General features: G+C 37.0%; 3 protein-coding genes and 1 non-coding gene across 4 annotated transcripts; 2 read left to right on the plus strand and 2 right to left on the minus strand.

The window, feature by feature from the left end:
* The first annotated feature begins 27 nt into the window (after positions 1-27).
* Positions 28-5,445, plus strand: LOC18607721 (Transducin/WD40 repeat-like superfamily protein). Its single transcript, XM_007042017.3, has 12 exons — positions 28-524; positions 745-854; positions 1,082-1,154; positions 1,481-1,628; positions 1,747-1,884; positions 2,738-2,877; positions 3,125-3,172; positions 4,097-4,207; positions 4,284-4,465; positions 4,551-4,672; positions 4,794-4,870; positions 4,953-5,445. The coding sequence occupies exons 1-12, from the start codon at positions 273-275 to the stop codon at positions 5,061-5,063; spliced, it is 1,512 nt and encodes a 503-aa protein (XP_007042079.3). The 5' UTR covers positions 28-272; the 3' UTR covers positions 5,064-5,445.
* Positions 5,446-5,930: 485 nt separating this feature from the next.
* Positions 5,931-6,003, plus strand: TRNAE-CUC (transfer RNA glutamic acid (anticodon CUC)). The gene has a single exon. It is a non-coding gene; the product is annotated as a tRNA-Glu (tRNA).
* Positions 6,004-6,231: 228 nt separating this feature from the next.
* Positions 6,232-10,518, minus strand: LOC18607722 (chromatin remodeling protein SHL). Its single transcript, XM_007042019.3, has 5 exons — positions 10,186-10,518; positions 9,720-10,065; positions 8,963-9,031; positions 7,475-7,610; positions 6,232-6,594 (listed from the first exon to the last, which is right to left on the minus strand). Exons 1-5 carry the CDS (start codon positions 10,256-10,258, stop codon positions 6,568-6,570), a joined length of 651 nt encoding a protein of 216 aa, XP_007042081.1. The 5' UTR covers positions 10,259-10,518; the 3' UTR covers positions 6,232-6,567.
* Positions 10,519-12,174: 1,656 nt separating this feature from the next.
* Positions 12,175-17,518, minus strand: LOC18607723 (beta-galactosidase 3-like). The gene is made up of 18 exons (XM_007042021.3): positions 16,931-17,518; positions 16,720-16,815; positions 16,500-16,612; positions 16,355-16,421; positions 16,105-16,197; positions 15,857-16,000; positions 15,613-15,701; positions 15,417-15,522; positions 15,004-15,091; positions 14,733-14,851; positions 14,472-14,636; positions 14,172-14,350; positions 13,969-14,078; positions 13,776-13,885; positions 13,401-13,511; positions 13,213-13,326; positions 12,905-13,107; positions 12,175-12,819 (listed from the first exon to the last, which is right to left on the minus strand). Exons 1-18 carry the CDS (start codon positions 17,096-17,098, stop codon positions 12,702-12,704), a joined length of 2,193 nt encoding a protein of 730 aa, XP_007042083.1. The 5' UTR covers positions 17,099-17,518; the 3' UTR covers positions 12,175-12,701.
* Positions 17,519-18,110: the final 592 nt, after the last annotated feature.

Below are 18,110 nucleotides of genomic sequence, written 5' to 3' on the forward strand. Positions count from 1 at the left end.
TAAAATAGTAAAAGGCTAAATTTGTTTCTTTCTCGGTTCTCTTTGAGATCCGACTCCATTTTCCAAAGCGTAGTTTTCAACTATCCAGTTTCAACCGAACATCCCAAGCGCCAAAGGTCTTTGTTATTCTGCAGACAAATTTACATGCACTCGTTATCCCAAACTTAAACCCAAGCTAGTTCCTGATCGTCAACCGCTTTCTCCGATCCACGTGGCGTGTTGATTTTCCGGTGAACGGTCTTTGATGAAGCGGCGATAGCAAGTATAATACAATGGCGGAAGGTACAATCACGAACGACAGCTCCAAGGGAGACGGAGCCACCGCAATTCAAAATAACAACGATTGTATCAATAGCACCGATAATGGCACCAATAAAATCACTATAAAGAAAGCGAATGTGAAGGATCCGGAAATTTTTAGTTGCTTGCTTCAACCGGCGACTTCCGATTCCGATCGCGATTACATCGGCATTCGCCGATTTCTTCTTGCTCGCAAAGCCGAGTCCGGTTTTCATCGCCGACTTGTAAGCTCTATTTTTGTGTCAATTCGGTTTTGTTTATTTGTACGTTTTAATTGTGGATCTGTGTGTTGGTTGTTTCAGAGCATGGTTCTGAGCTAATTTTAGGGCAATTATGGGGCGAGTTTTAAAATTCAATTAATTTTGTATTTAAACGCAAGCTTTTAACTTTCAGTTGATTGTTTTTGGTTAGATTTTTGGCTTACTTCCCTGATTATTTGTGAAGGATTGGAGATGTAATGAAAAAGGTTATGTGGCGTACCGAAATTACATTCGTAGGCCAAGAAACTGGGAAAATTTGCAAATACCAAGCCACTCGAGTACTCCTGGAAACAGGTACTAAAATTTGTTCTAAACTTTGGCCTTTTTTCTTTTCATTTATTTATTTATTTACTTCGCTAATTGAGGCTATCAATTGCAGGTACATTAGTTAGATTGAATGTGTAGTAGTGGCTAGGGTAAAAGATGTTTATGAACAACCAACTGCTAATTTTTAAGTGCTGTTTTAAAATATGCTTTTATACGATTCTGACATCAGGGTAATTTACTGGTTGATGCATCAGTGGGCGATGGATTTCTACTCCAAGTCCACTCTCGCATTTGTTTGAGGTGGAAAGCTGGAATTCTAGCAGCAGGGTATGTACAACTTTTATTATTGGAATTTGTGTTCTCAATTAGTGGTTATATTCTTAATTTGCATCATGTATTGCTGCCTGAAATCAGCGGATGGTTCTTTTGTTATTTTTCTGATCACTTTAAGATAACTCATTCATCATGGTCTTGATGATGAAAATGAAAGAACAGAAGGTCTTAGTTTTCTTATCAATTATAAAGGAACTTCTTGCATGTCAAGAGCTTGAGACTTATTTGTTTTGATGTTGCAATTATTATAAGACTTAAACCTTGATTTAAGCAGGCCTTTAAAGAATTGAAAAGAGCTGCATGATTTTCCATCCTTGCAGGATCTACGAAGTGGCACTCTGGCTTCAAATCACAGAACAAGTTTCAGTTCTAGCATAAGTGATAGTGATCGCCCACGTCGACAAGGAGTTGAGCCTGCATATTCTTTTGTTGGAATGCATTCCATCTTTGACCAGTGCAAAGCAGCTGGTATTTTATTTTTTAAAATCTTTAAAGCAATCTAGACTTTTTTCTTCTTTGTCATACTAATTTGAGCGGTGAATTTCAATCTTCTAAAACGAAGCTATATGATTGGTCTTATATGCAGTTACAGTTTTGAAGTTTGGGCACATGAGTTCTGATCTACTTGCATATGGGGCATCAGATGGGACTTTGACAGTTTGCACTGTCTCTGAGACACCTTCAGTTATGAAGCAACTAAAAGGGCATTCAAAAGATGTCACAGGTTGGATTAACTGGTATTGTTTCTGTAGTCTTTCCTATAACTTAGTCTAAAGTATTTGTGGCCATGCTTATCTGCTCATTTCTTTCATATCAAGAGATGATGGTCACGTTCATGTGTAATGTACTTGGTCCATTCCAGTTTATATATATATAGAGAGAGAGAGAGAGAGAGAGAGAGAGAGAGAGAGAGAGTTTTTGTGGAATTGGACTAGGTCAGCTAGGTAGCCCCTTTTACTCCATATCATGAAAGATCTTTAACTGTTTAAACTGAATGGATGAGATACTGGGATGCCTTGTGATGCTGTTTTCGAAGGTCTGCACAGTAGAATAACTAGATTGCTGTTCAGAAGTTGATGTGAGAGTGAGAGCAAAATGTGGCTTGGTAGGAATAAGTCACTAAGCAATAAACCAAGTTGGAATACCTTTTGATCTTATTTTTCAAAAAAATAATTTGGGACAGAGCGGGTTCAGAACTGCAGGCCATTTTGTCTACTTAAAAGGAAAAGGCAAATGCTTATCAAAAAAAAAAAAAAAAGGAAAACGCAGATATGCTTCTCACCAATGGTTTTCATATATGTGTATTTAGTAGGAACCTTTTTTCTCATAAAAGGGAAAAATGGGTCTCAGACGTATATCCTTGAAGCATCCATCATATAATTCCTAAGATGGCACTTAATGGCTTCTTGTGAAAATGATCCACTCAATCTAAGCTTTAAACCATTAGTATTAGGCATATGTATCCCTCTTGGGTTAAGAGTATCTCAGAGTTGAGTTTTATTTTGATAACTATTATTCTGGAAGATTTGTATCTATTGTTTATTAATCATGTTTCTGATATTCTACTGCATTATCAGATTTTGACTTCTCGTCAAACAATCAATATATTGCATCATCATCAATGGATAAAACTGTGCGAGTATGGGAGTTATCAAAAGGCCTTTGCATTCGTGTAATATATGGAGTCTCTTCACAAATGTGTATTCGCTTTCATCCTGTAAGTATATATCAGCATTTATAATTTCATTCACTTTCTAACCATGGAAAATTTTTTATGTTTCTTCTACATTTGCTCGTTATCTGCTATAGTCTGGAAATATATTTCTTTGCAACCTCTCTGTCTCTTTCTCTCTAACTATAATGCATATCTTGGAAAAGTTCTGCAGATATACAGGTGTATGTATGTTTTGTTTGAGTTAATTGGTAGCTAAAATGTTTCTTCTCTCTTCTTTTCTTGGCTGCAGGTAAATAACAACTTTCTTTCAGTTGGTAATGCAAATAAAGAGATCACTGTAAGTGCTCCACGCCTTTGCTTGAGAAAATTAAAAGACAAGTATCATTTTTTATATTTGCATCACAGCTTCTGGGCTGCTTAAATCAGAGCTGAGTTTTTGTTTGTTGTATAATTAGATTAAAGGAATAACAGGAAAGTACCAGTTGAACACAGATTATTCATGAGCTTCGTGGTCTCTTATATTGTTGCAAATACATTCCCTTATTAATCTTAGCATATTCTTGGTCCAAGTTGTTAGTCCAGACTTTGTTCTGTTATGCAATTTTGGTTTAAGCTGCACACTATGGGGAGATAATTTACTATTTGATCTAGATACAGTAAAACAGGTGTCCGGAGTTGGACATCCATGCATGCACACAGTACAGACACTTCTAATTTAGGCAAGGGCTTGTACCATGACTTGAATCAATTGCGAGTGATGCTGGGGCTATTATTGGCATGTGCAAAAACTTGCTAAACGCAGGCTATTTTAGCTAATGTGGTGTTAACCACAGTGTGACAAATAATCTGTTGATTATATCAAGCCATACTTACTGAGCAATTAGTTTGGTTGATGTTAATGCTAATTTGTATAGTTTATAATCACTAGACTCTATATAAGTTATCAAATGTGCTTTCATTGTCACTGTAAATTGTTTTCTGAATTTTGGTGGTTGGCTCAAATAAGAAAAGCCTCTGCCTGTTTAAGAATCTGAAATGTGATAGCTGGTCGGCCCACTTCCAAAATTTTAAGTCTTCATTCACTTCTTCAATATGTGTGCATGTGTGTTTGTTTGAATTTTCTTAGTTTTCATATTTATGTTGTCAGAAATTAGGATTCTAAGGTTCAGTTGATTGATCACTGTGTCAAGAACTGCCTATTAGTCTCTCATTCATACAACCCTGTCATTTGATTGGTAGCACCTTTTTTTCTGTACACCAGGTGTTCAATTTCAGCACTGGAAGGATTATTAAGAAATCAGTCTTTGACAGTGAGGTTACCTCAATGGACCATGATCATGCTGGTCAGCTCATTTTCTGTGGAGATGCACAGGTCTCTCTCTTATCTGAGTAATCAAATAAATTTGGTATAGTTTCTTGTACAGTTTCTAATGGGATAAGATTTGCAGGGATGCATATACACTGTGAGTATGGACTCCCACACAGGTGCATTATCCCGTTCTCATCGTTATAGAAGTAGCAGCAAGCAGAAATGTCCAGTCACAACGGTGCAGTACCGAAGTTTTTCCTTACTGGCCGGGGGCCCTGTGTTGCTGACATGTACTCAAGATGGAAGTCTTTCTTTCTTTAGGTTTGTTCAGTACAGCATTGGTTCTACGGCTAGTCTTTATTTTGATTTTCTTGAGTAACTGATAGATGGTATGTCCACATTGCAGTGTTGCTTTGGAAATACAAGGTTATCTAACCCTGCGCTGCTCACTCAAATTAAGCCCACGAATACACAGCATTCGAGCATCCTTCTGCCCTCTGCTTTCCCTTGATAAGGGAGAATATATAGGTTTACATCAAACTTAATTTCGACATACGTCAAACAATTTTTGCAGAAAACCTTACATTCTGCCCAAGAGACTATCAGTAGTTATTTATCTTGACTGACACTGATTTTTTGTGCTGTGAAGTTGCTGGGAGTGAGGATTCAAATGTTTACTTCTATGATTTAACTCGGCCAAGGCATACCTGTGTAAATAAGCTACAGGTTCTACTCTCTTTCCTACTTGTGTATATACTTCCAACTTCTTTGCTAATCTACTGTTAACGCATGAAATTCGTGTATGCAGGGTCATCGTTTTCCAGTTATAGGAGTAGCTTGGAATCACGGGGAGAACTTGTTGGCTTCGTCGGACCTTTATGGAGTAGTTATAGTATGGAAGAGAGCAAAAACAAGTTAAACGTCAATACATACAGCGATAAAAGATAAAAGTTTTAAAGGAAATCAGCTTTGTTTGCTCAGTTGCATCATTCTTTTGTTCAAGTGGCGAATCCTTGGAAGCATCTTGAATGATTGTATTCCATCCTTCATTGTCTACGGTTGATGAGGAAACCAAGTGATCATTTGTTTGACTCAAATTTTGTATTCATGATATATATTTTTCTTTATCTCATTGTAGTATTTGAGGAAATTTGTGGAAAGAAGAAAGTAAAAAAAGATAGCCCAATCAGGTTTGAGTTAGGTTAGTTGCTTGTTTGTGTAACTCATGCCATTGAACCAAAAATTGTAGAATACATTGTTGTTATGAATTCATTCCTTAATTTGTCTGTGATTGATTTTAATGCGGGCAAGTAGTCAATTATTCATTTCATCGTCTTAATTAAAGCAAGAGCGTCCGATTTGATTGGGAAATTGCTTTGTTGAATCACCGTGGTTCATCCGGTGGACATGGGTTATGCAGACGTCTTAACATTTGGGCAGAGGATCCTAGCGAAGTACTTGAGGCTGTCATGGTTAACGTGCAGGTGCAACCTTAGCATTAGAATAAACCAAACCATGGTCAGGTTAGACGAGACCAAACATCGAGGACACTGTCTGTACTGTTGATGTGACTCACACGAAATTCACGTTGTCGTTTGGGATTGATGGCGTCCATTATTAACCAATAGAGTACGGCAGTACAGGACTTACACTTTCATCAAATTGGTGTGGTTGAACAATAATAATGACGTCCTCTCGTCCTTCCCAATGTGATCACTGCGTCACGGGTAAAAGTTCTTGGTTGTTTCTTCCTATAGCCTTAGGTTTTTGGCAGCTAACAAACAAATCCGTTGTAGTCTAGTTGGTTAGGATACTCGGCTCTCACCCGAGAGACCCGGGTTCAAGTCCCGGCAACGGAAAATTCATTTTTTCCCTAACCTAATTGGAGGAGCACTTGCCTTTTCAATCACCATTCAGCGAGATCTGCTACTTAACTGGCCACCAAGGGAAGCCAGACCAATTGAGCAGCATTTGATAAGTGTAGAGTGGGAACCATTCCGTATGAGCATAATGAGAATTACACCGCCAAACTTTGCAAAGGTTATCCATAAGGTCAGTCATTTTGCTAAGTTTTGAGAAATAGACAATACCAGGAATCTGTTGCTCTTTTATATGTTAAAAACAGTTTGATTATACACAACTCTAATTTGTAAACGAGAGAGAGAGAGAGAGAGAGAGAGGAGAAACCTACATCGTGATATTACATACAACCAAACATATTGTTGACTTCACTGACTGACCCTCAAACCATATAAACAGGACATAGGTTTTCAAACCAGTTACTGTCAACCATCATCGACTCACAAGGCTACAGATTTTGATGCAGATATATTTGCCTCTGGTTTGCTTGAAGCCTACGCAAGGTTAAAAACGAGAACAACTCCAGCCCTCTTGACTAAAACACTAGGTTTATTTACTTTTTGTCACCTCCGTCGTCGTTTTGTATCCACCTGAAACACCATGTTAATGTTACCGTTATAACAAGTGCATAATTCAGAATATGGTAACTATAAGCACTCTGAGAAGCCTCTATCTACTTTCATTAAAGAAGATGACTCATTACAGTATGAGGTCCATACTCATGCAGAGATAACCTAACACAGAACAACGTAAACCCAGTGAGAATACCCAATTGTACACTATTTTTTTATCACTACTACACTCTTTATGCATACGTGCAACATGAAACTCAACAAACACTAACTTATGCTTCCTCTATTGAATTAAAAATGACTCAAACATTCTCCTAAGAGATAAGTACATAGTCCATATTCTAACTCCTTAGCATGAACATTGTGGACTCTCACTTACACATCAAGTCATCACTCTATATATCTCAATATCTGTGACTGTTATCACTCTACGGCTCTGATATATTCTCAACTCAGAAATTGAAGCCACAAAAACAGGCATATACATACAAGATAAAGCATGCCAAATGAACAACTGAATTGGAGATTTTAGGAATAGCAAAGTCAGACCATAGCTCGGGAATTATGAGCAACACCAAGTTTTGAAGGTTCTTCTGCCTCCTTCTGGTAAGAAGGTGGATTTTAATGTAAGCATTCCTGTTATGCATCAATGCAACATGGACTGATGATCAATTAAGAAGAACATACCGATTTGACCAACATTAATCCTGAAGGCCAAATGTACGTGGATAGGTGAATAATTATATATTTGGCTGGGATCTAATAATTCTGCTTAATATGTGGATAAAATAAATGGCATTTCAATGCCACCTTGATATCCATCAGACATGCATGTTACCTTGAGTCCAGGCAAGATATAAAGTACATGCTGAATTGAAGGACAAGAAAGCAGGAATACCTTTGTATCTGAGTGTCTGGAAGTGGCATGGGAGTTCTGCAACTTCTTCTGACCTTCAGATGAACAACTTTCACAAAAGAAGTGGTCAAGTCGTTTAGCCTCCTCTGCTGTCATTTCTATACAAGCAGGATGAAACCTGAATCAAAAGTAGTATGCTGAATATGGCAACAGTTTTCAGTGCATACTCTATAAATTCGATGCATTTTATTCATAGAATTCATGGATTAAACAAAGAACGGAACCTTCGAAAATATACATGAAAGTAAATCAGACCAAGAATAGTATTTCTGAGTCTGGCACCTAAAAACCCAGAACACTAACTAGGATCAACCTTCAATCACAAACCTCAACCTAAGAAGCTACGCAAGATAAAAATGTAGCCAAAATCTGTGTTTACGGCGTGCTTCTCATCCATTTGAGACTTCACTCCATGTTAATATTTTTGTATTTCACAGAAACCATTCAGACTCTGAATACTGCTTAAATTTTAAACAATGTGTATTACTTCATAACAATACAGAAAATTAAAACATCAATACAATACAGAATTCATAAAGCTTAGTGAGTAATTCTCCGAATTTTCTACTAATCCAATCCAAGTTTTCAATTTAAAATCTACCAACTCAATGCTGATAATTCTTGATTTTCTACATCCATGAGCTATATATGTAAGCAGTGTATCTAACCAAAGACCATATCAAAACAATTTATATCAACCCAATCAACTTTGCAGGGCATGTAAAGGCTAAAGGTCTATATACCAGTAGGACCACACCCCACCCCCCCACCCCCCCCCCTCTTTCCCTGCACATTCTCAAAGGGATATACAAAGTCAAACTTATGGTACACCATCTTTGACATAACATAAGCTTCTCACAAAATATCGTGTGGCCCTGCTCTTCATGTCCAGCAAAGGACAACAAAAGCTTTAATTGCATCAAAATTGTACAATTGGCTTCCATATAGGCCTACAAGGAGTTATAGCTATTGTCTTAAAAGAAAAAGATAATTAAACCCTAGCCATGCTAACATAAAACCAACTGAACAAAATGATGTTTTGTTTCCACAGCAGACAAGGGGAGTGAGGGAGGCAGAAGCAAATGAAATTTCATCATTCCACTACAGGGCCAAACTTTAGAACTTCTTTACCAATTTTTGCTCCTATCTCAAGTGGCAGCTATAATAATACCATTCTTATCTTTCTCAAAAAGGACATGCTGATTAATAACAGCTAAAACTATAGCCTATCCACTACCCTAGTAAATTACTTTTATGTCCTTGAATAGATGCATATAAGAACTGATTTATTACAAGCTTAAAAAAGATTTTTGAGAAAAATAGAACAATTATAGGTAGAAAAGCATTTTGGAGAACTCTTCTTGCATACTTTGAACAGCCTCATACAAAATATTCATCCACAATACTTGACAAATAAGATGTGAAAAAAGGCTCAACTGAAATAGCTATCTCCCCAAGCATCCAACTTACCAGTCACTGCAACCTTCGCACTGAACCATTAAGTCATCAGGATTGTAAGGCATCTCACATTTGCAATAACTGCCAGTTTAAAATAACAAACTAAATAAAGTCAGATAAGTTTTAAATTAGAATAATCTAAAATCTGAAGTGGCAAAAAACTCCAACTCTTATTAATAGTTTACTTGCTCTAACCAATTCCTTCCAATAAGTTTGTCATTTTGATCAATAAAATTTCGATAATTTAAGTAGGAAGTCACATGTAAATACACCGAGAAATGATGTACTAAGCTACGAAACCATATAAAAATTTAAATTTACGAAACCTTATTTATCTAATGCACGACTATGAGCAAAATCTAATTACATTTTTCCCGAACATATATTGATCAAGGTATTAAGCTATGAACCAAGTAAAAATTTCGACCTAAATACCCAAAAGGCACAATTTTAAGAAATTAAAATATCATTGTTGCAGAACATAAATGACTCAATAATCAAGCATAAAAAATTTAATATCTTCTTTTCTAATATTCAAGTCAATGTGTAATCAACTTATATTGACTACCATAATCTTAGTCAAGCGGTTAAGTAATCGAAACATCATTAGAAAAAAACTAACCAAAAAAGAACTGCCCGTTACGCTACAAATCTATAAAATTTGAAAAAAAAATTAATAAAAAAGGGAAAACACTATCCACTCAGAAGTAAGAACATATATAACAACAAAAAATTAAAGAAAAAATATATCGACAAAAAAGGAACGTACACGGCGACGCGATCGGGATTGAAAGCACCGGTGGAGGAATTATACTCAAAACGACAGAAGAAGTCGTCGTTTCCAACGGCGTCAAGCTTGGTATAGCTCTTGAAACTATGGACCGTACACTTTCCTTCGATGGTATCAGCGCTTTGCACATCGTAATGATCAGACAAGAAAACCTCTTTAGATCCATGGAACTGTCTCCTCCCTCCGATCGACTCCTCCGGCCTATAGTACCACCTCACGTGCACCTTCACGTTTCCCCCTCGTGCGTCCGCCTCGATCCGCTCGATTCTCGCCACGTATGACGGCTTTGATTGATCCGCTGGTCGCATCAACACGCAATCTCCAGCTGCCAATCACCACAACTTTTAGAAAAACCTTAACTACTACAAAATTTTCTCCCTTCTTTTTTCTTTTAAAAAAAAATCTTTTTGCTCCCATCCTTTAGTTCTTTTTTCTTTTGGCTTACCTTTAATTGTTTTGTTGATGTGTTTGACTGTATAAGAATCTAGAGTTCGCCTTGGGGCTTTGGCTTTGGCCATGGAAGAAAAGAAAGGGCAAATAAAAGGGTAAGCAAATGTTCAGAGAAATACAATACACAGGCATGCACAAGGACAAGAGAGAGATTGTGGACTGACAAAAAAGAAATTTTAAAAAATTAATTTATTTTAAAATTCTCTTAAACCTTTTTTTTTTTTCCTGTTTTGCTTCATTTATTTTTTGGCGGGGAGTTGAGTTCCGGTGTTTTCCGGAGGTTATGGTGAAGTTATGTGTGGGGGTTTAATCAGCGCTGATCTGAGTTTGAAGAGGGGATAAGATCGGAATTGGGGGGGAAGTTGGGGGGTTCCATGGGCGTAGAAAAGGAAGGATACGTGAGGATACACGTCAGAGGGTGATTAGATTGGTTACAAGATTTTCAAGCTTGGAGGAAGCGTGCGGGAGCGGTGACGGTTCACGTTATAGGGAGCTGAGAGTTGGGATTCGATGCAACAAGGATTACTTTACAAAACTTCAGGTGCTGCCCACGTCGAGCGTTTCGAGAAAATAATTGTTTATGATGCTGCCACGCGAGCTTTCTTGGAAGCTTGCTGTCTCTAAATGTTGCCACATAATTATCTTTTTCAGCTATTGAAACTTATCCATTAGATATGGTGCCATTTGGTTTCTAGTCTAATCTCTTTTTTCCCCTTAAAAAATTATGTTATGAAAAAGTATATTAATAAAAATATTTATATTTTATACATTATTAGTTCATAAATTCTATTTAATATCAAATAAATCAAATATTAACATATTGTTAATGAACAAATTTAAAAAAATTTTAAAATATTTATTTAGAAAGATTTTAAATTTTTATTTTGATATATTTAAAAAGTAAGTGATAGTGTACAGATAATATATGCATACTTAAACAATTATAATAGCTCAAATATAAATTTTATTAAAATTGATTATACAAAAATATTTTTTTAATAATAAAATTCAGTTTGTTGAAATTTGTTGGAAAAAGGGATGATGGGAAATGTCTAAATTGAAGCGTAGAAATGAGCACAGAGAATAAATGGCATAAAGGTCAGGTCGGGAAGAGAGGGGGGAGAAAATCTAACGGATGTGGTTGAAGTGATTATCGTAACTTATGTCGGCGTATCAGGTGGGGTAGGAATGTTGACTTTCTGCAACATGGGAAAATTTGTTTTGACTCCATCAGCAAACTGTTCATTGTCGGATCAGGAATCTTTTTGTACAAACCGAACCGTTGGATGTTCAGGAACCAGTTCGGTTCGTAACAAAAGCCAAATTACGCATAGTTTCTATTTTTTTTCCCAAAAATTAATTTATTCAATACGGAATTTATGTGAAAGGGGATGATGGGATCTTCGTATATAAAAATTAATAAGATGTTTTATTAAATGTAAACGTGGTAGAACGTATTGATAGGAGTAAATGAATTTTAATTTCAAACAAATGAACGGATGGGCACAGCCAACAAAGTCAAGTCACGTATTTCTGGAAATAATTGAAAAATAAATCAAAGTGAAATTCTTGGACACGTCAACTTTTAAATGAAAACTGAAAAGTTTGCCGATTTAGGAATAAACACCCTAATTATCAAGTTGATTAATTTATATGTATAGGAGTTTATTTTGAAAGAAAAATTACTCTTTTCGTCCCGTAATTAATGTTTAAATTAATTTTTTTAAAGATATGGATAAAGTAATTGCTAAATATGGTGAAATTTAATTTCATCGAATATTTAAAATAATTAAAATTTAGATTAAAAGAAATCGAATTAAAATAAATATTTATGAGACGAAGGAAATAACTTAACGAAATCCTTTTAGAAGGTAAGACTAATCGAAACTGTTTCTTATTCTTGGGCTGCTCCCATACTCTTGTAGTCATTGCTGGATTTTCAGATCAGTATGCAGGCAATCTTGATCAGGGGTTGACGCAGAGAAACGAAATTAATGCAATCTCAATAATCAATAGAGGAGCAGATTGAATATGAATGATAGTAAAACAGAAGCTTATAGATGGAAAATGGAATTTCCTTGGGTGAATCATACCTCATGAGCTAGGGTTCAAAGGAAGGCTGTACCAACTTCGTTCATCAGGGAAAAAGTGGGCCATAACCTTGGCTGTCCTTGAATTCTAACCTCACCTTCAAGGCAATTCTTGGGTAGAAAGTAATGGGAGATCCCCCAAAAGATGCCCATCAACACAGGCGGAAAAGAAAAACCTGGAAAAGAGTCGGAAGGCTAGCCATCATGAATTCCATCTGTAGTTTTCAGCCCCCACAAGAATACAATTTGGAAGCCTAAACCCATCTACTATGCTGTCTATGGTAGTACAAAAGGCCAAGGTCCTACTTGTATTAAATTCCGTAGTGATGGTGGGCATGCCATCATCCTTCTTTTCTCTTCCTTTCTTCCCTTTAGGGATGCTTATAGGCACTTTAATTGAGAAGCTACCTAATGTTTGAACTTAGTTATTTGTCACCGATCTCTTTACAAGTGAAATCTTTGATGCATCCCCTCCAATTTCTTCAAAAACCACCAATAAATTTTGTGTTGACTTCAACCAGGACCTGGGAACATGGTACCTGAAAACATGACACGTTGGGAAGAAAGTTAAAAGTAGTGTTCAATGTTTTCATTCATGAATATTAATTCTTGGGGAGCTTGTACCATTGCTGAGTTGGATTGCCGCAACCAAAATGGCATTTGGTTTGACGAAATGAACCGACATAGCTGCATTCACTGCAATTACCATTAGCTGAAGCAGTCCAGTATCGGCCTATGCTCTGTCCATTGATCCATACTTGACCTTTTCCCATGCTGCCCATGTCCAAAGCTAAGGGATCATCTCCTTCCGGAGCATCAAAAAAGGCCTGAAAGTTGAAATCATAGTTCTTTTTTATTCCATAATCTGTAAGGGTTTAGTTAAGCTACCTTCTCAAGGACAGATATATATTGCTTTATTTCATTTCCCATACCTTGTACCATGTTAGTGGATGTTGTTTCTGAGCTGCCAAGGATCCTTGGATCCAATCAACTGATGGGATAGAATTTGGTGAACCTAGATTATTGACTTCTCCCTTAAGGCCAACCTGTAAATGGGAAACTATCATGAGGAAGAAAGTCACTGGGAAACCATGAAAGCACAGAAGAGAAATTGGTCAACCTTGTATGACCATTTCTGCCAGGTTAAGTCCCTTTGTCCCTCATCTAGCCCATGCAGAACAACTGGTCCTAGGACTCCTGTGTCCCATGTCTCAAAATGCGGACCAATATTCTTCAACACCACAAAAGTTGAAGATGAAATCAGCAAAACAATTTCAATAGAAAGAAAAGGGATTTTAATGCTTAAAACCTCAGCATAATTGTTAGATCTTTGAATTATTTGTCTCCCGCCCAAAACTTTGTTGTCTTTTAATACTGTGCTAGCACATGCCTGGTTCAATATAACTTTGGTCCTTTTCTTGTGTCATATGATTCCAAAACTCTTTTCATATTGTCAGAATTAGTCTATGATTGAAATGGAATTTGGAGAACCAACCGGCAAGCCGACCGCTATACTGAGAATTGAAATCTTGTTCATTCCAGGGTGCAGGTTTATATTCTCTGTAAAAGTAAACCTCCTGTTTTGCCGAGTTCCAAAGGCTGATCCTGTAAATTTTGAGCAGTAGAAAAGCTTCTCAATAACTTAACCCAAAGGCATTAGCTCAGGAATGAGAAACTGAATAATGTACCTGAAAGCTGTCCATTTATAAAAACACGCATGCCATGCCCTGCTGATTGCACGCTGAGGGTGGGAAGTTTACCTCGATGAAGAAATGATTCGGCTGAATTTATATGGACACTGGAAAAATCACCGAATGAGTAATTGGAAATATTTGGTTGTGTTTGAGATATCAATTTAATTTCAGCTGAGATACATTCTGTCTAATCTTACCTGGTTGTGTACCAGAGATAATCACTGGTATCTCTCGTGATGTTTAATTGTTCCAAGAGACCATTGGCTGTCATTGGTGACTCATCCTCCACTGAATATACATCTTCAGTGAACGTCTCCCATGATTGCAACTTCACATTTGTCGGCAGCATTTGCACTTGCGATGTTTTAATTCGAACCTGGAAAGAGATATGGTATCTGGTTTTATCATCTCATCACAATAAATGAACTGAAAACAAATTACCAATTAAGAATGTAGACTAACCAAGATAGAAACAAGACTATTGTCCAATCACTTACTTTGGCAGTGTTGAACGCAACATTTTGGCAATCTGGAAGGATGCTGATGGACCAACGGGGTAGGTCATAGTGCATATTATTAAAAGCCACCCTTGCATCTGACCGTGTATTATAGTTGGAGAGAAATGCAGCACAGCCGCCTGACTTGGAAGTGAAAACATGTGCCTGAGAATAGTTACCATTGAGTTGATTTTCTTGGTAAGACTTTTAACAAGTACGTTTATTCAAGAAGCAGAGATTCTAGACTGAACGTCCGGGCACCTGCTCGTAGCTTCCCAAAGCTATGACGTTAGGATCAGCAGTAACCAAAGCTTTTTCACACGACTTAATGGCCTTATGGAGTTCCTTTAGATGATCATACTTAGGTTGCCTGATCAAGCCTGTCAAATTAACATACACCAGCAGTCACATGTCAAAAAGCCACATGAGTTTTGAGTTTAGCTCGAGCAGTAAGATTGAAATGAGATTTAAATAAAAGTATTCGAATTGTAAACATGTCAAAATGGGACTGCTATCCGATAAGAACTCTTACCATATTCATCAATTGGAGCATCATAGTCATAACTGGTAGTAATGAAAGGACCTCCAGCAGTTCTTCCAAAGTTGGTTCCACCCTGGTACTGCAGAAAAGAAAAGGCAAATAAGCTTAGCTTATACTGCAGGAATGTTCCTTTCAATAGTAAAAGAAAATGACAGCTTTAAATGCTTCGTACAACTTTAATTAACCTTTGTCAGATGCAAAGTTCATTATTTTCCTTATAGATAATTTCAGGGAATCAAGAAAAGGATAAAGGGGAAATTTCTTTTCTCCTCCTCTCCTTAGTATGGCACATGCGAGTCAGTTTCTACATTTTAACTGAAATGTATCATGAATGTTAATCCAATAATGTGTTGCAACTTTCCAATATCATCAACTATGTGGGAAATCAAAGTTGTTTAACAGACCATGTAGTAATTGACAAAGGAGCCACCCTTTTGAATGAATCTGGCAACGGCCAATGCTAAATCCTCAACCGGCCTGAGGTAATTTGGGCCACCAAAGTCTGAAAACCTACATAAAGAGACGGACCATTTGTAAGCTTATGGAGAAAATACAGAACTGAGGAAGACCATTTTGCTTGATGATGGGTGCGAAGTTTACCAGCCAGTCCATGCCTCAGTCCATAATGTAGGTTTGTAAGGCTTGTTTGGAGAGAAATAGTCACAATAAAAACCATTGCACGTATTTATCTGTCACCAGGATTGAAAAAAGACACCAGAAAAATTTTCTCATAATCTAAGGCTAATATGAAGCTTCTGAATACAACATCAATGGCTGATTCAATTTATTTATATCAAAAATGGTTGCGGGGGGAATTTGAGACAAGTAGTACTGTTTTGCTTACCACAGGATCTGGGGCATCATATTCCTTACACATAACCCATGGAACCCCAGTGTCCAGCCCAACAGCCATGTTCGCAGCCCATTTAACATAAGCTTGACCAGCAGATCCAAATGACTTGCTTTCAGGTTCATATTCATTTTCAATCTGCAAACAAACAGAACATATTGCAAATTGGAAGCAAAATGGATATGTCTCATTTCATGGTTTGCAGAACTTCAGCATATTAGAACTCAAAGCCATGCCCATACCTGGGAGAGGATGATAGGGCCACCTTGAGACTCAAACAAGTATTCATCCTTCATCATTTGGACGATTTTTTGGGTGAACTTTTGCATTGCTTGCTGAAACATCAATATTGGCAAGATGGTAGGCATGTCCAAAACTTGTAAAATATGTGCCAATAAAAATTAGTACTGAAATGGACCACACGAAGGTTTGCATTGCTTTTATCTGTGTTTTTTCTTTGTCATTTCTACTCTACATAAGACACCTCCTTACCTTGAACGGCTCATTATCTGTTCTGAAGCTAATTCCAGGAACATACTTCAACCAAACAGGAAAGCCCCTGAGGAAAGAGACAAAAAACATCAATGAGATATAAATACATAAAGGTTGTCTACACGATGGAAGGAATGCTCATTACCCAAAATTCCATTCTCCACAAATATAAGGCCCAATGCGAAGATTCACGTATAGCCCAGCTTTTTTGACCAATTTGATGAACCGAACCAAATCATATCTCCCTTCAAAATTATACTAACACCCCAAAAAGAAAACTGGAACTCCATAAGAGAAAAAAAACAGGAAAACCGTAACAGATGAAACAAAGGAGAAAGAAAGAAACTTTGAGTGAAGCGAAATACATTGCCTGGAGAAGGTTCATGGAGGTTCCAAAACACGTAGGTGTCAATAGCATCCAAACCACCATCTTTAGCTTTCTGTATAAGACCTTCCCACATCTGCATTACATTCACATCGTTTCATCATCTAAACTTGTGACAAAAGTTGGCTACAAGATCAATGATTTGTCAAGAAAATGTGGGATGAGATTGAAAATGTGAGGAAACAATGTACCTGAGGGGTGCTTCTGGGATAATGTATAGACCCAGAAAGGAGAATTCTCCTTTGCCCATCAATGATAAGAGCCTTTCTGTCATAGCTAACACTGCACTGAGTCACTTTAACACTTAGAAACACCATTGCAATGCATAGGAAAAACTGGGAAGCTGAGGTGGCTCCCATTTTCTCCAGCAGAGAAAGCAAAGAAGAGAGAGTGATTTGAGAGGGTGAGCAGAAAATCAGAAATGTTGACAATGAGGTGAAGTGTGAGAAAAGAAAGAATGTGACACGGAGGAAGAGTTTGTTATATATACTTGGTTACTATGCCACTTAACAACAGAATCCATTTTTGTCTTAAACCATTTTACTGGAAAGAAAATCAGGTGAAAACTATCGTACAGGGAATCAAAAGATTGAGTTCAGAATTCTTTGGTTCTTTCCATCCCACTATAATTTCTTCCAACTTTTTACTACCAATAATGTATATGTCGAAAAAGAGTAGTATATAGCTGGCTCACGGGGGGCAACATTGACAAAAAGGAAGAAAAAAGAAGCATTCATGACTCATACGGAGTCGATGTTCTAACTTCTACACAAAACTTTTGTGCACAAGATTGATGTTTTTCTTTCTTTTGTTTCCCCCTTTGGGATTACAACACCAACAAGTAGGGGATTAAACGTGTTAGTTGTGGAATTTGTCATTGTTTCATGATCTCAATTCAGCTATTACCATTATTTTCCAATAATTCCATGTCCCTTCTGTGGTTTGAGAAGTCAACATTCTGGTACTAATGCTGTCAAATCTTTTCTAATCTTTTTCCAGTTTCTCCATTGAAATCAAGTCCGTATAAGTAACAAACATAAATTTCCATTCATCACCTTAAATATGAAGCAAGGAATGATTACACGAGTCACTCGTTTCTCATAAATTTCTTTTCATAGGAGTTTATCTCAGCCTAGTAGCACCAGCGTGTGCCTTAAGAAACTCTTTCTTTTTACAATTTCATCTCTTCTGATTAATCAATAGATCACTAATGAAGTCAAAAGAACATGTTAAAAGAAAATGAGTAATTGACAGAAAATGGGCATTTAGAGCTAATTTTGCCGCTTTTTTGAAACAGCGGAGTCAGGGGTGACCCACATCAATTTGCCCCATGTGAGTGCCAATACTGCAGCCTTCTTGACCTGTAAGGAG

The sequence above is a fragment of the Theobroma cacao genome, chromosome 2 (assembly GCF_053813885.1).
Source record: "Theobroma cacao isolate CCN51 chromosome 2, ASM5381388v1, whole genome shotgun sequence".
NCBI lineage: Eukaryota > Viridiplantae > Streptophyta > Magnoliopsida > Malvales > Malvaceae > Theobroma > Theobroma cacao.